General features: G+C 42.8%; 1 protein-coding gene across 2 annotated transcripts in view; it reads right to left on the bottom strand.

Annotated features, from left to right (window-relative positions):
- The window catches only part of LOC145412957 (uncharacterized), a 42,786-nt gene that overhangs the window by 17,167 nt on the left and 1,089 nt on the right, over positions 1-24,530 (bottom strand). For both annotated transcript variants that reach the window (XM_080282777.1, XM_080282778.1), the window contains exons 2-8: positions 9,696-9,833; positions 6,901-7,147; positions 6,590-6,769; positions 5,925-6,032; positions 5,208-5,353; positions 3,028-3,189; positions 1,234-1,340 (exon numbers count right to left, since the gene is read on the bottom strand). In XM_080282777.1, the coding sequence (XP_080138903.1) occupies positions 1,234-1,340; positions 3,028-3,189; positions 5,208-5,353; positions 5,925-6,032; positions 6,590-6,769; positions 6,901-7,056 (859 nt within the window). In that variant the 5' untranslated portion in view covers positions 7,057-7,147; positions 9,696-9,833. The remainder of the gene's footprint in view (positions 1-1,233; positions 1,341-3,027; positions 3,190-5,207; positions 5,354-5,924; positions 6,033-6,589; positions 6,770-6,900; positions 7,148-9,695; positions 9,834-24,530) is intronic.

Genomic DNA, 24,530 nt, shown 5'->3' with positions numbered 1-24,530 from the left:
ACCTTGGCTTATTCCTGCAACCTTATCCTGCCTCACCTTTGTTAACCTTACTGTTTCACCCATGTTGCCTTACCATGCCCCATCCTGCCTTATCATCTTATCCCTACTCTAACCCATCAGTTCTGACCCTTATATATATATATATATATATATATATATATATATATATATATATATATATATATATATATATATATATATATATATATATATATTCTATTAAATACTGTATCACATTTGTCCAACTCGAGATTCACGTCTAATTTAATGGAGCAGAGTACAGTTTGGTGATGTGGTATACAGTGCAGTGTAGTAGTGAGTTGGAGCAGTGTACAATGAGATGTAGTAGCAGCGTTCTGTGAGGCGGAGCCATATATAATTTGGCAGAGCAGTCATGGGCGCACCCAGGAATTTTCTAAGGGGGGGGGGGACCCGTAGTGAGGTGAGGTCAGGTAATCCGATAATTACTGGGAGGTCACATGCAGGTTTAGAGTCAGATAGCTGCTGGCTCATGTGTTACTCTTTGTTTTGTACTTGCCAATTTTTCATGTTTTGCTGTTATTGAAATAAATATATATAAATTTTTTAAGGACCCAGAGAGCTAAGGGGGGGCCCGGGCCCCCCCCCCTCCTGGGTGCGCCCCTGAGAGCACTGTGCAGTTTGGTGGAGTAGGGAGGTGGACCATGCACAGCGTGATGTATTTAAAGTGAGGTAGAGCAGTATACTATGTGGTGGAGCAGTGTACAATGAGATAGAGTAGTGTACAATGTGGTGGAGTTAGATGTAGTGAGGGGGAGTAGTTTACAGTGTGGTGAAGTAGTGAGGTGGAGCGATGTAAAGTGCGGTGTAGTGTACAGTGTGGTGTAGCAGTCCATAGAGTGGTGGACTTGTGGGGTGGAGCAGAGTAATGAGGTGGAGTATTGTACATCGTGGTGGAGCAGTGTACTGAGTGGTAGAGTATGGGGTGGAGCAGTATACAGTGCGGTGAAGAAGTGTACAGTGTTGTGTAATGAGATGGAGCAGTGTACAACGTGGTCATAAGGTGGAGCGGTTTACAGCGTGGTAGATTAATAATGTGGAGCAGTGTACAGTGTGGTGGATTAATGAGGTGGAACTGTGTACAGTGTGGTGAAGCAATGTGCAGTGTAGTAGTGTACAGTATTATGGAGCAGTGCGATGGTGCAGTGTAGGCTACAGTGTGGTGGAGCAGTGTTGGCCGTGGTGAATGAGTACCGTAGCTGTGGTCCCGTATGGAGTGGAGTCTGAGGACGTGGGCAAGACCATCCACCACAGCAGTGCCCTCCAGCCGACCCATCTGCTCGTAGTGTGACTGGTGTGCCCTGAAATACACAAACACGCATCTCACACAACACACACTTTATTTATTTACTTATTCATATATTTGTTTTTTATTACTTAAAATCTTTTACCTACAAATACAAAGAAGGCTTTCCGGCACTTCCCCTTAACCACTTTATTTTTGTATAGTTACGTTACTAGTCTTTCGTATGTTATTTTGTTTATGGTGCGTTAATTACTTCTTATACATTAATTCTGCAATTTATGTCAGTATTTGAATGGATATAGATAGTATGAAAGTAGATAGAGGTGCAATATTCAAGATAAAGAGCCAAGAAAAAGCACACGCATTTTTACAACACGCAGTAATTTATTAATTTATTTGTTTTAATACGTCTACTCTTTAGCCTACTACCCCATCTAAAGCGAAAGAACCAAGTCAGGATACTCAGCCTAAACATTTTGGGCAAGAAAACCCAATCGCTCGGCAGTGAGTAACGTGATGAGGGCAGTAAACCCCAATTTACTTAGTTCAGACATTAAAGGAAAGAGAAACCAGTCGCTCTTCTCTGTGAATGACTAAGTGAGGAAAAAAAAAAAAACATATACCTTGGATTTAGACCTTTTATAGTTCAAAATATGGTTGACAGGCCTTAACCCACTCTATACCACGAGACATCTACTGTATATGTTGGTTGTATGGTTATCACCCAACATACTTGTAGTAAAATAGCTTTCACTCTGCATCAGGTATAATAATAATATCTAAAGCTATTTTATCTCCCAGGAACTGAGCTTGGTTCCATCAGGTTGAAAGTGTTGGGGCCGTATTCTTGTAGGCGTGGAGACTCTCTTATCACCCTCCTTGCCAGTTTATTTTTGCCGGAATTATTATTCTCCTATGTTACCTCTGTAATCTATGTCGATATTAAGAGTTAAGTTACCATAAATGAGAGTACTAAGGGTGTGTATCTTGAATTTGGCTTTTTTTTTTTTTTTTTTTTTTTTTTTTTTTGCCATGAAACAATCTCGCTGGCTTCTAGCTTTTGGATATTTCTTTTTTGAATTAAAAAAAAATTCAAGGCAGAGCCGCTACAATACCTCTTATACCTACGAATTTACCACCCAATGATCCATATTCATTTTTAAAAAAATCTATATTCACGTTTCAACCGAAGTGAGATCAGAAACCAGTCTGGTTGGTCATATGTTCCACTTCCATACTCTAATGTTGTTGGGAATGAATATGATAATACAAAGAAACTGTCTTATACACAACTTAAGCTTAAGAGAGTTTATGAATAAGACCCAAGGTCTCTCCCCGTGTACCGCGGCGGCTAATTGATGTCTGAGAAGTGGACAAAATAGGTGGGAGAGAAGCGCAGGATAGAGTTCGAGAAGTTCATTCCTGTGAGTTCCTCCACCATTTATGTCCACTGGTCACTGAGATGGTGGAGAGAACGGAAAATAAGAAATTACCTAGGAGACTAATTTCAGTGATGTGGAGGGGGATAGAGGAGGGGGAGACCAAGGATGAGGTGGAGATGTATTTGAATGAGACCGGTGTGAGTTGCAGGAAGGACAGTCTGATGGCAAGGGACCGGGTAACTTAGAGGCAATTAGCTTGTGCTAACCTCCTCCAGGACTAATACGCTTGGTTACAGACAGTTAGACCTAGACAGGAACTAAATTATGAATCAATTACATCACGAGAAGCTTGCAACTCACTGCTGAAGAGTGTGGAAGAAGTGTGGTGACCAAGGTTCTCGAGCCACACAGCGGGCCAGGGTCCATAGGTCCATGTCTGTGTCGAAGTGGAAATATGGCTGGTCGCTGGTAAAGGTCACATCCAGCTCTACTTGGAGCTGCGACAGGGGTGACCCTCGCATCCTATGTGTGCAAAAACCATTCAGAAAATTAATACAGACAGCTAACACATGACCTACAATAAATAAGTCTATCTATCTATCTATCTATAGCCCGACGCCCTAATCCCGCAAAGGGTGGCCGCAGACAAAACGCCTCCAAGTCACTCTGTCACCCACCATTTGACTCCCCTCCCCCCAACTCACCCCCCCCTCCCTCATATACCTCTCAACTCCATCCCTCCACCTCATCCTCGGTCTACCCCTCCCTCTCCCTCCCTCCACCTCACCTACATACACCCTCTTAGTCAGTCTTTCATTCTCCATCCTCTCCACATGTCCAAACCACCTCAGTGTATTTCTCCTAATCTTTTCAACCACATCCACATCTACCCCACAACGTTCCTTCACTTCTTCATTCGTCAACCTGTCCCTCCACGTCACTCCACATGCTCCTCTCAAGTAACTCATTTCCACTGCTCTCACTCTTGACTTGTTCCCCTCTTGCAAGGTCCACGCCTCGCTTCCATAAGTCAGGGTAGGGATCACAATACCATCATGCAGTGACTTCTTAATTTCCATACTCACCGCCCTGTTTCTCATCACTGCTTTCAGTGTGCCAACAACCTTCCTTCCCTGCTGTACCCTTTCACGTACTTCATCCCCCAAAGTTCCATCCTTACTCATCACACTACCCAAGTACTTGAATGCACTCACATTCTCCATATCCTCACCATCCAACCTCACTGCACACTCTGTGACTTCATTCCTCTCAAACACCATAACTTTACTTTTGTTTACATTAACTTTCAGCTTCCTCCTCCTACACACTGTCCCAAATTCATTCACCAAACCTTGCAACTCCCATTCATCTTCACTCAACAATACTGTATCATCAGCAAACAGCAACACTGGAAGCTTCCAAATCTCACCCTCATTCATTAGGGCCACCCCCACATCCACTGCCCTACCTTGTACCTCCTTTACAACCCCATCCATATATATATTAAACAGCCATGGAGACATTACACACCCCTGTTTCAGTCCCACATTGAGATCAAAGAACTCACTCAGCTCACCATCCACTCGCACCGTAGCCCTAGCTCCCTCGTACATACTCTTCACAGCACTCAACAATTTCCCCTCCACTCCATATATTCTTAATACCTTCCACATACCTTTCCTATCTATTCTGTCATAAGCTTTCTCCAAGTCCATGAAGGCAGCGTACACTTTCCTTCCCTTCTCTAGATACTTCTCCACTAAACATCTTAGAACAAATATCTGATCTACACACCCTTTTCCCTTCCTAAATCCCCCTTGTTCTTCTCCAACTAGCTCCTCTGTCATATGCCTAACCCTATCAATGAGTATTCTACCATATATTTTACCAGTCACACTAAGAAGGCAAATACCCCTATGGTTACCACATACTTCTCTCTCCCCTTTTCCTTTGTACAGAGGAACAATTATACCTGATTTCCAGTCCTCTGGAACCCTTCCCTCTTCCTAAGCCAATCTACATATCCACTCCACAACAATCTCACCCCCATACCTAAGCATTTCACCACACACTCCATCAATTCCTGGGGCCTTTCCCAGCTTAATCTTCTTCATCGCTTCCACTACTTCCGACCTACTGATCTCTTCCTCCCTCCTCTCATCTCTTCTTCTAAATAAGTACAATTATTAAAAGGAATAAGCAAAGCATGTGGACCAGTACCTTCTTATATGAATCTGCCCCTTCTGATAAAGCTTTGTCACTAGTGGATAAAGAAACTGTGGACCCCCCCCCCTTTAATTTAGCTCGTTTGTTTGAACCTAATAAAGATCCCTAACCCCTTTCAACTCAGTTCATTGCCAAATGTGGTTAGGTTGGAGGGTCATTCTAACCAGTAGCCAAGAAGGCTCACTCCTACCTCAACAGATTCATCCAATTTCATGTAAACATGGCATTTAGTATTAAAGTTGTGTGACTGACCCTGTTTCGTAGGGTAGAAACAAAATCGACCATAAATGCTGGATCCACCACCAGTAACTTACTTCATTGGCCCCTCATACTGTATCCTCCAGGCAGCCATGGGTTCGAGGGGCGTGATGCGCAGACCCTCGGCGCCGAAGTGTTCCCCGTCACCAAATAGAAGGGTGTCGGGCATCTTGGGGAGCTGCAGTAGACCCACACCGGGTATCTAGACACAAGGTATTCAGTATTTTGTCTTATTACGACGATCGCACTGGGTTGAGTGATGAGAGAGAGAGAGAGGGAGAGGGAGGGAGAGAGAGAGAGAGAGAGAGAGAGAGAGAGAGAAATGTTACAAAATACCTTTTCAGTCATTTCCTCTTGCAACACTCACTTAATAACCAATAACCATTATTACTCTCTTCTAACCTTCAGCACTGTACCATATTCTATTCCTTTCTTATGCCACCCCACTTTGTATCCTTCCCTACCCTATCCTGTCATGACCTACCCTTTGTTTTGCTCTGCTCTACCCTACTCTGTCCTGTCCTGTCTTGTTCTCTCTTGTCCTGTCCTACAATGTCCTACTCTACCTTATTGTGTCCTACCCTGCCGTGCGATACTCTATCCAATCCTGCTCAATCCGACCCTTCCATGTTGTTATCTTGAAATGTGAAACCCTTGGCACCCAAATCCGTCCGTTCTTTTTCTGCTCTCCCATATCCTATCCTACCCTTCCCTACCCCACCCTACCCTAACTTGCCCTACTCTGCCGTGATCTCATAACGTACCGACCTTACCCTGAGGTAGAGGAGTCCATTGATGACTCCTTTAGGGCGCCTTGCAGTGGCTGCCACGAGGTAGTGACCCGTGGCGTTACCAGAGCTGAAGTACACGGCGTCGATGGCCTTGGGAAGATGGAAGAAGTGTCTCAATACCATATATACATTAAGAAGGCATTAAAACTGGAAAGAATAGTAAATTTGACGGCCGTGTTTCGTAATTCTGGGTAATGTCTGGACGTTTTCTTTGTCACCGTCGATGGCCTGGGGAAGAGGGAAGGGAAGGTATTTAAGCACCGCAGTTTTATAAATAAGGGATGCGTCACTCAATGGTCAAAAATTAAAGAGGGGCACTGAATTCGACGGTTGTGTCGTGGTTTTTGAGTCAGTGTGTCAGTCACGATAGGTGCAGTGTTACAATAGTTATGCTGACATTGCATATCCAGTCCCAGTGCATATCATCATCATCATCATCATCATCGTCATCTCTGTTTCTTTATCCTTGTCTGTCAAGGCGAGATATTAACGGAACTCGATATTTTTTTTGCTAGTTCCACAAATAGACACTGACACGTAACCACACTGTCCACAGGCACATATACAAACATACATGAACATGTTTTCTCTCTCTCTCTCTCTCACACACACACACACACACACACACACACACACACACACATTACCTTTGGATGGTCGGATAAAGGCTGCACACGTTCCATCATCTCCGGGGTGGGACGCTTCTTCACTTTTTGTCCCGGGGCCGAACCCACACCTGCTCCCGAGTCCGCTTTTGAACTTGAACCCGAATTGGAACCCGATTCGGAACTCGAACCCTCATTCTCGTCGCCGCCAGCATCTTCTCTCTGTCGTGGGTGAGATATGAGGGTTAGATAGATAGATAGATAGGTAGGTAGGCAGGAAGGCAGGTAGGTAGGTAGGTAGGTAGGTAGAGAGAGAGAGAGAGAGAGAGAGAGAGAGAGAGAGACAGACTAACCCAGTGCCTTAGCCGTAGCAGGAGGTAGAAGAGTACGAGCTTGAGAGGATACCAGAACCCGGGTCGGCTGTACACCCCTAGGAGGCGCGGAGGGGCACGGAGGGAGAGCAGGAAGAGCCATGTTCCCGCCGCCATGCAGAGTAGTGCCCCCAGCATCGCGTCACCCCGCTCCTGATCTCACTGTTTTAGTTTCCAGTCCGCGTCTTCTCACCTGTCTCCACCCCGAGCGTGACCTCACTTGCCGTGCCTACATAGTAAGAGAAGAAAAGATGATACACTTCTAGTGGAAGCTACTGCTACTACTACTACTACTACTACTACTACTACCACCACTACTACTTCTAATAATCGTTTCGTTTCTTTCGTTTCGTTTATAAAGGCTTCAACATGCTTGCATGCGCAGCCTTGGTCACGTGCCGGTCGATCTCTGGCAGACTCCCTATTCAGTCCCTTATCCTGAAGTCACACTCTATATGACTTCGTCCCAGGTCTTTTTCGGTCTGCCACTCACAACCCTACCCCCAGCGTTAATACATCTCACTATCCCCCATCCTCTCCACATGCCCAAACCATCCCAGTCTACTCCTCCTCATCACAACACTTATGGTAATAATAATAATAATAATAATAATAATAATAATATTAATGATAATAATAATAATAATAATAATAATAATAATAATAATAATAATAATAATGACAAAGATAATAATAACAGCAACAACAAGAAGCACTCAGAGACGGCAACACCCGCTACCACTAACTGGTCTAGGTGCCCAGTACTTGAATTTGCCTTGTGATTTTGACCTTCGACTGATTAATCAAATGTTAAGGGTCAAGCAAGAACGAAGGGATTCAGTTTCAAGAACAATCATTCAAAGGTCACGGTCACTGAGCAAGGCAAAATTCGAACCCGTGTTTGTGTGTGTGAACAAAATTACTAAAACATGGCAAGGTCGGCTTTAGAAGTTTTTATCCGATGTAGACTAAACTTTGTGGATGGATTCAAGTCAAAGTCACAGGGCAAGATTGAATATCAAGGTCACTGAGCAAAGTCAGCTCAGTCAGATCAGATTTGATCTAATTTGAGCAAGTGTTGGTGGAAGGGTTAAAAGATCAGATTTGATCTAATTTGAACAAGTGTTGGTGGAAGGGTTAAAGGCTGTACGTACAAGAATGAAGTAATTCAATCTGGAAAGTTATGTCAAAAGTCAAGGTCATAGGGCAAAGTCAGATACTTGGCCCTTAGACCACTTGGCGGGCGTGAGTGTTACTTTATGTGAGTGCTCCATCGTGTTATTTTCGTGGTTATCATCACATATTAATTTTATTGACATACAAAAATTTATTAACATACCAAAACAGAAATTATACTGGTAAGGAAGAAGTGCTACGGAGTTTCCTTGGGTTGTATTCTAAGTGACTGGAGATTCATAATATCTCTTTCTTAGCGATTAGTCTGCACATTACAGCTCAGAATCCTTTTGCATAATATTGATTCTAAATATAACGATATTAAAACTACATAAATAACACAAAGGCAGTGTTAAAGTGCAATATGCCAAATGAATCGCTAAGGATGGGTTGCTATTACGCCTCCTACACCACATATACCACGGCCACTCAACCGACAAGAATACGCGCAGGAGAGATGCCTATTCACGTGATGCTCAACTTGTCACTCCTCAACGTAAGATAGTGTGATAGGCGTTGAGATAACAAACCGTAATCTTCGTTGGCCTCGAAGTCATTACTTTACTTCTTCCTTTCAGACAGTTTCAGCATTTTCTATCTATTTACAGCCAGACGCCTTAAATCCTGAGGGGGTGCCAGAAACAAAACGCGTCCATGTCACTCTGTCCACCCTTTATGCATTTTACATTTTAATTTCCTTATGGACCATTTCTTTCTTTTTATATGTCGATATGATTTTGCTTCAATAACATACAAAAAAAAAAAAAAAATGACGTGTAGGCAAATTCAATCGCTGGGAAGGAAGTGTTACGAAACCTAAGCCAATAAGAATACGACCCCAAGTCAGGAAGCGAGTTGGGTTAATTATAGTTCTTTCATCATAATTTGGTCCAGAATTACATCCTTTTTCAGCTTTATTCTCGTAGTTCAGTGACAGAAGACAATGCTGTTCCTCTGCATCCTTTCTAAAGCATTTCTTCGTTGCTAGTACCACATTCTAGTGTCAATCCCTCGTTACAACTCATCGTTCCTGAGGGAGAGATAGCACTTTTTCACCAAATTAAAGTGAAGTGAGTGTAAATGAGGACTCAGAAGTATAAAACAAGTAAAGTCTATGAGGCTTAGGAACATGAAACAAGTGAGATTTTTCAAGAAGAGAACGAATAAAAGTCTTTCTTATTGCATATCACAGTGACACATCAAACGTGACTATGCAGCTCTCTGTAGCCTACCATCTAAAAAAAAAAAAAAAAAAAATGGACATTACACATTCTCTCTCTCTCTCTCTCTGCCTGTCCTTTTCCTACTTAACCCCTTCAGCCCGAGGACTCCTATTCTAACACCAGACGATTTTTATTGAGGTTGCTAATGATGCCAAGACAGAAGGGGTAAGAAGCAGTCTCCCTGAGCCTTCCGCTACGAGAGGCCCCTTGAAAAACTGAAAGAAATCGTTTGGTGGTAGCAATAATAAAACAGGGAATTAGTCGTGAGGGGCTGAGTTTCCTTATTTATCCCTACACTTGTTCTGCTTCACCTGTCGCCGCCTCTCTCTCTCTCTCTCTCTCTCTCTCTCTCTCTCTCTCTCTCTCTCTCCAGCTCACCTCCCTGGCGGTGTGTGCGTCGACGGTGGCGGAGAGTATGATGATGTGGTGTGTGGTGCAGTGTGGTGGTGGTGGTGGTGAAGTTATCTGATAAGATGCCGCCTCATCCCTCACTCCAAACCCCCACCACCCCAGGTTCTGTAAGACGGAGGGTAATCTTTGCATCATCACTATACTTTCCTCACTTTAACATGGCCTAAAATTACCCAACTTCCATCTTGAACGCTGAGCTGTAGGAAGAGATTAACAGAAGAACACGGTGATGATCCAGTCCATAAAGTCTCCCCTTGGCTGAATAAAATCGTCTGGTAACAGCCAGAATAAATTAGTATATATCAGGGGCGTCAGTTTTTATTTCATTTTATCAGTATGGGACCATATGATCAGAAGTTTATATGTGTGCTGGCAGTACGATGCTTTATTATTATTATTATTATTATTATTATTATTATTTTGTTGTTGTTGTTGTTGTTAGTAAAGAGTGATGATGCAGAGTCTGTTAGATCTTCAGAGATAGCTATTGGTTTTGTAAGAGTTATCCAAATGCAACGGTGACGGTGGACAGGTGGTTTGGCCGTACTGGACTGTCCAATCGCATGTTTTATTGACTCTTTCAATTATTTTGTTAAAATTCTTAATCGGACTGCACCTCGTGGTCAGGTGGACCACATTTGTCCCCGGGGTCAGTCTTTGAACACCAAGGTACTGTATATATGGTATGCACCAGACCAAGGGGCGAATCCAGGAGCGTAGGAAGGGGAAGGGGTCAATAGGGTAAATACCCTCGGTTCAGAATATTGGCAGGAATGAAGGTGAGAGGGGAGGCCCTGATGTAGAAGTGTACGTGTTGCTGCCGAGTGTGGTGGTGTCATGTCACTCACCACCACAAGACATGAGGCCATAAGAGTAGTATGTGAGGTGTCAAGTGAACATGCTACCCAACCACAAGCAGGCGCATTGTAGGTCAAGAGTGAGCACAGTTGGCAGGATGTGTTGCTCCCCCGTAGCAGGGTGTTGTGATTCTCAAACACATGCTGACAGGGACAGGAAAAATTGGCGAGGGATAGTCTTCATCGCCAGCACACACACACACACACACACACACACACACACACACACACACACACACACACACACACACACACACACACACACACATCTCTCACTGTACTCCCTTGGCAGTTGAGACTTCTGCTGACACTGACATTCTTGGTGGTCTCATTCTGCCTACTTGAGCCATGTGTTGTGGCAGCCAAGCACGCACACACACACACACACACACACACACATATATATATATATATATATATATATATATATATATATATATATATATATAGATGTGCGTCGTTTTTTTTTTTTTTCACTAATTTTCATTGATATACTCGTATTATCTTTTTGCATCCGACTCAGGATATAGACGAAACAATCCGTTTCCTGGTGCCCAACAAGCCTTCAACAGATAAAACCATGTATCCTCAAAAGCCACCGTTCGAACGTTGATGCTGTACTGTCTGCACTTAAATTTGCCAGGCTACGTCACTTGTCGGGGTGTTTTATGGCATGTCGGTGGTTTTTGTGGAAAATCAGTTAAGACCATTTTAACGAAATTCTGACCCACAAATTGTTCCCTTCTACAGCTGAGGGCCGATCTTGTGCAGCTCACTTCCCTCCCACCACCACCACCACCACCACCACCACTATCTTTATTTAATTTTAAAAAGGGAAGGAGAGGAAAGTAAATAAGAAGCTTGGGGAAGTGTTTTTGTGGTTCAGGCATAGCGATGCGTCAGGGTTAATTTTGTCTTGATAGTGCTGGGTGACATGGAGGTGGCAAAGAAGGGGAAGAGAAGGTGGTCTGGGGGGAGGGGGAAGTGGAGAGAAGAGAGGGAAAGTGGAGAGGAGAGAGGGAAAGTGGAGGGGGGAGGAAGGGAGATGGTGGAGGTGAGAGATGGTATGAGGCGAGGCCGGGTAGTGTTACATCTGTGCCTCATCATGGTTAAGAGAGGAGAGGAGAGGAGAGAGGAGAAGAGGAAGGGAGAGGAAGAAAGGAAGGGGAAGGGAGGAGAGAGAGGAAGGGGAAATGGGTGGACGGGGGAAAGGAGGGTAGGGTATAGCCAATAAGGGAAAGGGCGAATTAGGGGAGGAAGAAAGGGAGGAGAGGAAGGTGAGGGAGAAAGAGGGAAAGGGAGAAGAACGGGGGAAGAGGAAGAAGAGAAACACTGAGAAGGAGGGAAAGGAGAGAAAAGAGGAGAAATACGGGATGGGGGAGGGGGAATATTCGTATCATCACCAGGATTTAGGCATTTTAACCCCTTCACTGCGTAAAATTTCTCTTGTGGTGAGTTAATTCGTCAAGAGTTAACCAGAAGAAAATATGTAAACTCCATGATTGCACAGATAGAGTTACAGAAATTCATCTTTATCCTTTTAAGTGTATGGCACTTCTCTGTGGCAGGCAAAATAAAATATCTTACATCTGAACAGCGGCGGGTTTCTTTAGGATGAATAAAGTCGTCCAGGGTTTGTTGGAATAAAATACAAAGCACTTCAGTTGTGGTTAAAACATTTCACCGCGAATTGCCTGCTTTCCTGGAACGTCAGATGAATTTACTGTGCCTCAGATAATCCAATAACACCAAAAATATTATACACTATCAAAGTCAAAAACATGTATTTAATTCCGGCTTATGACAGACGATTTTGTTCATCTTACAGAAATTCATCACAGCCAAAGGGTTTATCCAGGGTGCTTGTAACTTTTCTGTTGTGGACGATTTCTCTTGAGTTGACTAAAATCGTCTGACGTTAGCTGGAAAATATGCAAAGATTACATTTCGCAGCCAACGAGATAAAGTAAACAGTGACTCTTAAGTGGTGGTGGTGGTGGAGAGGGAAGGGGGTGACACAATGCAGGAGGGGGAAGGGGTGTACGAGGAGAATTAAAGCTGGGGGAACTCTAACTCTCACAACATTCTAACACGAATAACCTAGATCATCATCATCACCCTAATTTCCTCTTAAAAATAGAGTGCGGTTAGAACATAACTGAACAGAATACACAGCAATATATCATCATAGTGGCAGTAGATCATATTTCGCAAATTCCATTTAGTACCAGATACAGACTTCGGGTACAAATCTGAGATAATATTAATAACAGCCATTTCAGAAGCTCCAGAAATATTACATCACGGTACAGAGAGGCCGCACATTCTCTCTCTCTATTTCTTCTTACTATTGTTCCCGTGCTACCTCTTGAAAACTTAGGCCATACACGTCACTTATCTCTCTGACGCATCATACCAAAGGGAATCATCTGCGGGGAGAGAAACGTACACTTTCTCTCACAGCTTAGTAATAATAGTTAGCAGAGGAAAGAGAGTAGTAGATGTGAGATATTAGAACTTTTGTCGATGACTGTATCCTGATTTTGAGCATGACAGTCCAAGACACCTCAGTGATTATCGTCCACATCCTGCCGCAAACTGCAACAAGAAATCCTCTGAAACGGGGGCAATAATCCTCTTAAGAAAGGTTTCTGAACTTGCAACCTTGATGTGTGGCCCACAACCGTAATCGAACCTGACCCACATATTGTAAAAAAAAAAAAAAAAGGCATCAAGGTTAAAATATTCAAAAGTTAGAGCCCGAACAGTTGGTTAGAAACACAGAAAAGAACACAGGCAGCCTCGACCAAAAACATTACATCTCCTCTACGCAGTAAGAAAAAATAAAGACTGAGGGAAAAAAAAAAAAAAAAAAAAGTCTACGGCATCCAAATGTCATGTTGCACTATAAAGACTGCAGTTTAGTAAAATGTGCTTATTTGTCTTTTATTATTCTTGGAGAATTGCTTGGAGAGGTGCTACTGTGGGAGTGACGTGGGACCAAGGACTGGTAGCTGACTTTGCACTGGTAGCTGGCGGGGAGCAACCACATTTATCAAGCAGTCAAAATCCGGGCTGAGACTACTACTCATACATACATCCTATACACAATTAATCTTCTTAAGGGCTATGCCTCACCCATTTTCCTACACCTCGCAATGTGGAAGGGCCCTGTTCCGACCGTGGTGAGGCCCTGTCTGCCACAGGAAGGCAGCAGCTTGCTTGTGGTCGATGGTTTGTTCGGCCAGACAGATCGAGATAGAGCAACAACAACAGTATTTAATTCAACTTGTGGAAGACCTCGGTGTGAAGGGAAATATTTGCCCTTAACAAATTATCTCAATAAAACCGTTTTACCTAATGGTGAATGGCTGAATGCGTCCATGCTTCCTGGCCCCAGTTGGAGTGTAGCCCAGAAACACCACCACCACCACCACCACCACCAACACCACAGACAACATATGGATGTGTTTGATGGCCCACACTTACTCTAACTGCGATTTTACTTCCCTTCACAATAAAAGTTATTGAAGTATTGTGTCATATACTGATACTCAATTCAGGAACTATGTTGGGTGTTACATATCTAACCTCTTACCTACGAGAAAGTACCTTTCACTCTGTTTATTTATAGATCAGACGACTGGTTGATCAATCTAGCCTTTGCACAGGTCCCAATCCCAACTCGTAAGTTCATGCAGGGTGTCCTTGATAAAATGCCTCCATGCTTCGTTCTCTACTTGCTCCTTCTGCCGAACCTATGCCTGTATTCTTGTGAGACTTGGAGGCTCCTAAACCTCACCTCTTATCTCTGCTTTGTGTATCACAGTTCACCATTCAACTGCATATAGTGAATATCATAATTTGCCACTAAACAAGAATGTCAAAGTCTATTCATAAGGCCATTATAGCCGCATGCCTTTAACTCCTTCGATTCGGCGACGTCTTTATATATCACATTCTTGTTACTACCAGACATTTACTCAGCCTAGTGCTGGAGGACTTTTGAAGGTTGAATGCAATCCCTCCGGTAAAAAAAAAAAAAAAAAAAAAACTGAAAGAAATCGCCTGGAGATAACCAAGACTAATAAGTATGGCGTCCAAGGGCCCCTACAGCACTTCGTCGTAGCCAAGGCCAAAGGAATACAAGGTTTACCTGCTTGCCGCTAGGCCAAGTGGTGGTGACGTCACAGGCTACCCACTCGGCCCTTAGTCTCTACTTACACACAAACACACACACACACACACACACACACACACACACACACACACACACACACACACACACACACACACACAAACTACCATCCAGAAGCCAACATTTTCTTTCCATACATTATTAGCTCTTGCTGTGAGATTAATTCCGACCGTGATATTAGGTCCAATCGTGAGATTAGTTTCGGCAGTGAGAGTAGTTTCAACCATGAGATTAGCCCCAACTTTGAGATAGTTCCGGCCGTGATAATTCCGACTGTCAGCTTTCCGACAGTGAAATTAGTTCCAGTCGAGGCCTTGGTCTTAGGCCGCCAAAATGCCCGTGCTCTTGGTTTCGTATTTATCATGAATCTTTAATAACTTTGCAGGGTAAAAAAAAAAATCTCCACGGCAGTTTATTATTGTCAGGAATCTTTTTTTTTTCCTTTTTTTACATATTATTTCACTTTCATAATCCCCTAGTTTGGCTATGATGTGTGTGGTAGCTTCGCAACATCTCTTCCTTAGTGATTTATTTTATTGTATCTGAACATCATCTTCTGCATTATTACGAACGGGAGTTAAGCCCTTGCAAGTCTTTCGTCAAGTAGTGGCATTTTCTCACATAAGAGCGGCCCAACCCGGCCCGGCCCAACCCGGCCGGACAGTAACCACAGGGCCGATCACTGCGTGGTTTGCACCATATGATAGCCCGATTCTTTACGATTTGTTTTTGACAGGTTTCATTACACCCAGGCGGTGCACGTGGCACGTGACACGCGCCAAGTGCAGCATGTCGAAAATCTTCAAAAGAGGGTCACAGGCCACACAGTTTGTCGTAAAGGCATGAAACTTGGTAGGTAGATAGCCATCAACATACTCTAGGCATCCTCGGGGTGTAAGGCGACATTTCAATGCTTTCGGATTTAGATGGCCTCGCTCGTACCTCCGCGACAAAGGCGTTTTCTGGTTTATATCGTGTTAATAACGAAATACTTTGCATTAATAATGTGCAATAAGATTGTGAGGTGCTATGTGCAAAATAAATCGGTAACAAAGAGGTGTCACGAAATCTATATATATAAAAAGGAGCCACTAAAACTATGCCCCGCAAGCTCAAAAATGTTTGTAAATACTGAATCTACGAGTATCGTTTTCCCGGGATACGAAAACAAACAAGTGAGTGTCGTAAAGGCGCAAATATGCCCTCTTACAGCTGGTTTTTTTTTTTTTTTTTTTTTTTTTTTTTGAGGGGGGGCGGAGGGACATCACAGAAAAAAGTTCTTCCTTAGTTTCCATTATATATTTAGTTGATAAGAGGATATCAGTGAAGAAGTGTGAATTCATACTAGTTTTCAGTAATACTTTTTCAGAGGATAACGTGCATAGTAAATCATCGCTCGAAAAGAAAAAAAAAGTTGCTTGTGCAGTGGGAAGGGAAAATGTGTTTATTCTGAGGTGTGTGCATTGTAAAACGAAAACTGTAAGGAAAAAAAAAAAAAGAGGGAGGGAGAGCGTGTCTGTTTTGTTTGATAGAATTGTGTGCTTAGGCTGAAGTGTGTCCGGTGTAAAAAAAAAAAAAAAAAAAAAGTTTGCCTTTGTAGTGGAAGAGGATTATGTGTTTTGGATGAAGTGTGTGAACTGTAGCCAATATCAAGATGAACTTTGTCATCGCTTCGGGGCTACTTTTGTACTTGGCTTTGGCTACCGACAGGTATTTTTTTTTTTTTCTTAATTCAGTGAAGGAAAATCCTTGGCAAAGAAAAAGGCTGATAAAACGATACTCGCAATAAAAAATACTTAGTAACTTAGTCTTTCACAGAAAACTATAAATTAGCTTGCTATTATAAAGAAAAAGTATATTGAAAACAGTATATCATGCCACAACAGGAAAGTCACTGCCTTCACTACGAGGGTTTAAGCTGAGCAAAATCATTTGGTCGTAGCAAGATTAGGCCTACATTAAAGACACCCTCGAACTTAACGAATACCTGGAGACTTTCTGACGCCTCCCCATACCGAACATAATCATAGCAAGAATAAAATAGAATAAACGTCATGTAGTGAGGAAATTATAGAAATATTACATTGCGCTGCGGACGAGAACATTACAGGTATGCAAGTGTTAGAGGTGAGGTGGAGACGAGGCCGAGGAAGAGAATAATATGTGACAGAGGCGAGGTGGAGACGAGGCCGAGGCTTCCACACTGGGAGTATTTCCGTCACTCAGGTGGTGGAGGTGCAATTTATACGGTGGGCCCCTGACCTTGAGATAACTGGGTGAGGTCTTCTTTTATCCATAATCATTATCACGTCTCTCATTCGTCACCTTCCATCCATTTTTTTTTTAGTCTGTCTGTCTATTGTCTGACATCGCAACCTATTTGGGATGACCCTCACAAAACACATCGCCAGTCTTTTTATTATTATTATTATTACTAAGCTACGATTTTCTTTTTCTCCTACCTTGACACACCTTTTTCTGTATCTGCTACTTTACACTGCATCCTGCGAGAGGTAACTTTGGAATAAAAGAAAAGAATAATTTCCAGGCATTTCTATTTACAAGACCACCATCCCTATTGGCCCATGCACCCCTTTACTTGCACCATAGTAACTCTAAAATCAGATGAATGGTGGAGAACTTTACGAAATCAACTGTGTGTGATACCAGCAAGGGTTAACTTTCATTGGCCGAAAAGAAAATGCCATTTCTGTTATGACCTACCCCATTTCCTACGAGAGATGCAGGAGTTTGACAGAAACGTGACACAAACCTTGGCAACAATGTATGGCTGGTGAAAGTGGTACTGATAATTTCTTTGGACAAACTAAACACACCGTCTGTGTTAATGAGCCACTCCCTTACTATTAGTGTCTTCATTCGCGGATGGGGAGGAGACAAAGATGAAACGATATTAGCCACTAAGAAGGCGACAGAAGCTTTAGAAAAAATGCACCGTGGTGAAAGTGGTCGTGTACGGTTTATTTACTTGGACAAACAGCGCAGTGTCTCTTAATGATTCACTCAACGACCGTGTGTGTATTTACTCATGGGTGTGGAGGCGACAAAAATGGAATGGTGTTACAGGAGGAGCACGGAGACCTTGAAAATGGAATCGGTGGGAGAAGTGGCTCAAGTTGCTTTCCCTGGACGCAGATAATGCAGTATCTGTAAATGACCCACATCAAACGCCATCAGTAGCTCTAGCCGCCAATCAGGAGGAAATAAGGAGGAAACAGTATATATTGTAGGGAGGTGACAGAAGCCTTAAAACAAACTGAATCCGTGATAGATGAGGAATAGATAATAAATTCTCTACAGACGAACAGAAAACACCCTCTCTGTTAACGACCTACTTCCCCACCACGTATACGATTGGGAGTGGATGAGAAGGGTACAAAGACGCAACAGAATTATAGTTAGATAACAAAAACCTTGGCAACAATGGGTGGGTGGCGGAAGTGGGAGTTTAGGGTTAAATTTTTCGGGCAAATAGAACACGCAGTCTCTGTTAATGGCCTACACCCTGGCGATTAGTGTCTTCATTTGTGGATAATGAGGCAACAAATGGAATGATATCATAAGAAGGTGATAGAGGCCTTAGGGAAGAAAAAAATCGTATCGGTAGTAGATGTTAATTTCCCTGAACGAAAATAAAATGGGGTATCTGTTAATGCCCCGCTTTCCTACAGTTTGTGTTAAGTCGCGGATGAGGAGAAAAAGATCCAGCGGTATAAAAGGGAAGTCGCAGAAATCTTGAGAAAAAGAGAGAGAGAGAGAGAGAGAGAGAGAGAGAGAGAGAGAGAGAGAGAGAGAGAGAGAGAGGTGGAACAGATTTATAGAAGGTAACAGAAACCTTGGAAAGAATGAATCGGTGACAAAAAGGGGGAGATTCAAGGTTGAACAAGCGTGCATACCTTCTTCCTTGCACAATTAATCATGCAGTTTGTGGCAAGATGTGGAAGATTTTGGGAAGATTTATTTATAGGACAGAGGGTGGGGTAGGAGAGGGTACACCCGTAGAATTAAGAGAGGTGAAGGGGTACGATGTGGAGGGAGAAGAGAGTTGTGGCAGGGAAAAATTAGGTACTGGTTGTAGAAGAACAAGTGTGAAGGGTGGTAAAAGACCCATACTTTTATCTTCCATTTATACGTCTGTGTTTGTGTGTGTGTGTGTGTGTGTGTGTGTGTGTGTGTGTGTGAGAGAGAGAGAGAGAGAGAGAGAGAGAGAGAGAGAGAGAGAGAGAGAGAGATGTGGATAACAATAAGAGGATGTGACGAGACAAAAAAATATTCTATAAAGTTAAAAATGCAAGTTCTAGAATGAAGCTGAAGAATAAAGTGGAAACCTATACACGAGGATGGATAACTTGTTTTGGCGGAGAGGAGTGACAGTGAGGTGTGACAGAGAAGTTTGGAGCATATATTTTTATATGCCGTACTCTCGCTGGCATAGGAGACTTCGTAGCACCATTCCTTGAGAATTTTATTTTGCCTACTGAGCCCTAATGTAATCTTGAATGTTACTGATCCCAAAATAATTTCTTTTAAACTGTGAATTAGAAATCTAGTAGACCTATTCCATCCCGTTAACCTTATATGATTTTCTTCGACTTGGAGAACTTAAAAAAAAAAAAAAAAAAAAAAAAAAGTTCAAAGCCAAAAGCTCAGTGTACATTTTGCAAAACAACTCGATGATGGATAGGTGCTACGAAGTTTCCTACTCCAGCAAGAATACGGCTCTCTGTCATTGCCAGTTTGGATGATTTCCAGTGCCAGGCAATCAGCAACAGGTAAGTAAATGAGAAACAGCGAAAGTGTTACCTGAGAGGGAACAGGGTGTGGTAAGATGTCAAGATAAAGCACTGTGGAGGTCTCTTGTATATGGTTGTGGTGTAACTCGACAGTCTAGTAGATAATATATAGTTCTTGCTACCCCCTTCGTCAGCAGCACACCACTCAATAGAGATGGTTCAGTATCATTTATAACTGTACAGCAATGATATCACCTGTGCTTGTATATTCTGGGCATGAAGAAGTAGTGGGATATAACTCATAAAATGCATTTAAATACGATAGAGAATGTCTTTAAGACAGATTGAGAATGTCATGCAAGAGGTGGAGTGGTCTGGCGCGTGGCAACACAGGCGTGCATGCAAAAGCTAGGGTGGAACGTCCCCGCCTAGCTAGGGACAACAAGACAATAATATCCCTCCATGACCCAAATTCTCGCTGGTTTTGAAGATTTCGTCATGGCTCTTCCTAGGCGATTTATTTTGCCAAATGACCCTTACTGTCCTCTTGTATGTTACTGATTAACAGTAGGTAGATATTAAAAATGATATACGCAGCATACTAGAGGATACTGAAGTGCAGTTTGCAAAATTAACCTCTAAGGAGGATGTGCTACGAAGTCTTTTATCCTACACTTGACTGGCCACTGTAAATCCTCTGTGTGCTTCCTGTGGAGTTTGTAGGCTACCTAGTTAAAATTTTGATTGTATTTTTTTCCTTCAGTCATTAAAATCAGGAGCATGAGTGTCGACCTACAGATAGCCGACACAGTCTTTTAACCCTTTCACTGGGTGAGGTAAATTTGTACTCTTAGGAATTATATGCTGGCTACCTGCATAAGCTTTACTGAAATTGAGAAAAGGGCTGCCAGCGAAAGTGTTTCTAAAGTTTATTGCTGTATTTGTCATTGATGGGTGGCAGGCAGGGGTCCTCATTCAGATCGAAAAGTGAGATGTGCGTCTCGAGCCATGAAATCCACAAAGGGGAATCCGCTTTTCCATGTCTTTCTCTAAGTATATCAGTCTTGTTCAGACCGCAGAGTGACTGTGATGAGAGCTACAAGAGACCCAATTCAGTCTTTCCAAGTCGCTTCATAATCGAATGTCATGTGAGTAACTGGATATTATGAGGCCGACCTGAAGTAGTCAGGTATTGGACATTACCACAAAGAATTTAGTATCACTGGTATCGTGACATTTGTACTATTGCACTGGCTACATCAATTCCCTCTTTCCCATGCTCTCCTTGGTCGCTCTGTGCATACAACACTTCAGCAATAGCCTGTATAGATTTTTTTTTCATAAATTAGTGAAATGTAGAGAAGTTTATAATCCCGAGAAACTTTAGGCTGAAAGAGCTGAAAGTAATCGCAGGTCGTGGTCAAACACTCCTCCCGATGAGAGAAAAACTCGCGCAGCGAAATCTTATTTATTTTTATATATTGTTTTTAACAGTTAAGTTAATCTTGTTAGTCTGTCTATCCATTCCAGGTACCTGTGCTTTACAAGTCCCCTCAGCTGATTAAACTCATTTGGAGACAGAAACAATAAGGAAGATAACTAAATTTGACATGAACCCTCAAACGGTTAAAACTTTATGAATAACTGGAAGGTTCTTCACAGATACATCTGAGTATTTTGAGTCCAAGAGGGTTGAGGAAGGGCTGAGTCGTCATACCTGTGGCCATGAGTTGGTGCTCATGACGCATAGGTGGTGGTGGTTGGTAGCTTTTATAGTGCCTTTAGTGGTGGGCAGGACATGTTTACGGGAGGGCCACAAATACACTTACCCATACCAGAATTATCCACACCTGGCTATGGTTCAAACTGGGCGCATTACTACCAACACTCAAGAAATTATTGTCAGTCAGTCTGTCTGTTTACCTATTCTTCCTTCTGTCTTCCTATCTTTGTATCTGTCTGTCTGTCCATGTTTACGAAAGGGGCATGACTACACAGCCAATCTCAAAACTATCCTCAGCTGCTCATGATTCAAACTGAGCGAAGTACTAACAAGCAACATTTAAGAAATTATTGTCAAACTTTCTGTCCACCCACTTGCATCTTTATCTCCATGTACCTTTCTGTCTAAGTATCTTTCTATCTGTATCTTCGTTTATGAGGTGCGCACAAAAACTTACTCCATACCAAAATTACTAAGAGCTGGTTACGGTTCAAACTGAGTGCATTATTAACCAGAAGTACTTTAGAAATAACTGTCTGTCACTCTGTCTACCTGTCTTTGCATCTATCTGCCTGTTGATAAATGGCAGGGTCATTCTCTCGATGACATCCTCCTCGTACTTTTTCCTCCTCACCACATCTCCCCTCATTCTATCCCCACAGCATCTAAATGCATCGTTTCCCTTCCGACAAGTATAGCCTTTTCTTACTTCACAGCACCTTTCCCGTAGTCCTGTCTCTCCTCACATACCCCCCACAACCATTTCCCCTTCCCATGTCCACTCCCATAACCCTGCCCTCTCTTACATCCTTTTAATAGTCTCTCCTCCTCCGAATTTCTTCTCCACCTTCCTTCCCACATCATCCTCATGCCTTTCTTCCTTTTCCAAAGCCCTTCCCTCCTTACAGGTCCTTCATCTCACGAATCCTTGTCCTCCCCATGCCTTTCCTCCCCATCCCCCTCTCCCCCTTCCTCCCCTGGTGGTAGTTCTTTTAACGTGACTCACGAGGTTATAAAAAGTTTTAGGTCCCGAGGGAAGACACGTGTAGGCAAGAGATCCACCGTCACTTACTTCATACCCACACTACCTGCGCATATGTGCACATGTTACCACACTGCTACACATACCCACACATACCCTACTCACGTCATGTCACACATTCACATTACTTCAACTAAATCAATCATTACTCCTTTTCACTTCGGGCAAGCATGAATCTCAGACTCACACTCAAGTCACACACCTTAAACTCCTTAGACAGACATCTCAGTGGTCTTGGATTCACACACCTGACCCTTTCTTTAGCACACATATCAGTGAAAAGGCCAGTCGTAACCCCTGTGTTTACAGTCACAATCGTTGGTCAGTAGTTCATTCACACAATGTTAGACTAAGCTTGCCGAAACTATGTTCCAGTCAAATTAACCATAAACATGGCAAAGTTTTTCGAAAAACATAGCACATGACGTTTAGAATAATGGTAGAATGTACACAGACTTTCACGAAGAAACTATTTCTAGTCAAGAACCATACGAACAGAAGAGCCATATAGTCCACTGTTAAAGCACAAGATCTGTCCAATCCTTGTACCGTAACTTCAGTGCTAGAACATCTCCAACTGTAGATAGAAAAAAGTGGACCTCTCAGAACTCTCTCCAAAACATACTCCACCCACCACCCAACAGTGCACTATATAAACATATGCAAGAATACATGACCACTACAGACATCTAGAATCTTCAACCAGACAATATCCCTCATGAACCTTTTCCAAAAATTCAACCTGCAGAGACTGCCCTTCCCAGAGAGACAGAAGTTCACCTTTCTAGACTCCGCTGTTGCCATCACCCATATCTGCTTCAGAACCAACACAAAATACAACTCACAAATAACCCACTATGCTCTAACTGTACTGCTGCCCCTCACACCGCAGCACACTTCTGTCTTATACACCTCACTCTCAAAACACAGGCAGTAATTCAATATAATCTCAGCAGAAAAGTCCCTGGGAGTGCCCGGCTGAAGTGGCTAGATTTCTGCAGTCACTTGGATCTACATGCATTGAGTAAGGGACCAACAACACCACCATCCAAGACACACCTTGACATATACCCATACCATCTCACACTTACCCACACTACACCACACATACAACATCCCACATTTACCCACACCACCCAACCTGCTCATACACCCACTGTCACTATGAACCTTTGCCAACCCCACACCAGGCAATTCATACCACCTCCATACCACATTGCCCATATCCCTAATACCAAATTTTCTCTTCCCTAATACCAGTTCATCCCTACCAGTTAAAATAATACCACCACACGTACACCACCAAGCCCACATCGTATACATATATACCTCTCTCTCTCTCTCTCTCTCTCTCTCTCTCTCTCTCTCTCTCTCTCACACACACACACACACACACACACACACACACACACACACACACACACACACACAATTTTCATATGTGACCACTAACACCACCAGACTATACCAGCATCAACAAACAATAGCCTACCTCTAAAGCATTAACATCACTACCAACACCAGTCCATACCAGTAACATCAAAATTAAAGCCTCCCACACCACCATCACGCAAAATATCACTGATCACACTCTGTATAATCAACACCACCCCTGACACCAGACTTTACTATTAACACCACCAACTCATACCATTGATACAATTTAACGCCAGACCACACCACTAACCCTAGACCACACCACTATCGCCAGACCACAACACTAACCCTAGACCACACCACTATCGCCAGACCACACCACCAACACCAACAAGCACCACTAACACCATCAACGCATAGGTAACCCCAAATAAATAGATGGTAATTAATACGCTGGCAGAATAAATGGATAAAAACAACCACCTCCGTTACATGATCTCTTTTGTATTTAAGTTTTGTTGTTTCCAGACGTTTTCATTCAGCTAAGACCTTCAAGAGGTTTGGAAAAAAAAAAAAAAAAATCTTTACTGACCACTCCAATATCATGACGATTTTTTATTGTTCTTGTTTCCTCCAGACGATTTTATTCAGATTAAGAGAGAGTTTTCGTACTGATGAGGTTGGAAGGGATCTCTGTTAACTCCCTCAGTACCGGGATGTGTTATATAGACCGATGTTTTTATTCGTGCTACAGCCAAACAGATTTATAAAGCTAACACCTCTCGTAGGGATGAGGCTAGTGATAAATGAGAAAGACGAGATGAGGATGATAGTTTACCTCCTCACTGACA

Source organism: Coenobita brevimanus, chromosome 94, assembly GCF_032717465.1.
Source record: "Coenobita brevimanus isolate Jiangsu-jjx chromosome 94, ASM3271746v2, whole genome shotgun sequence".
Lineage (NCBI taxonomy): Eukaryota > Metazoa > Arthropoda > Malacostraca > Decapoda > Coenobitidae > Coenobita > Coenobita brevimanus.
This window is presented reverse-complemented; position numbering and strand designations above follow the sequence as displayed.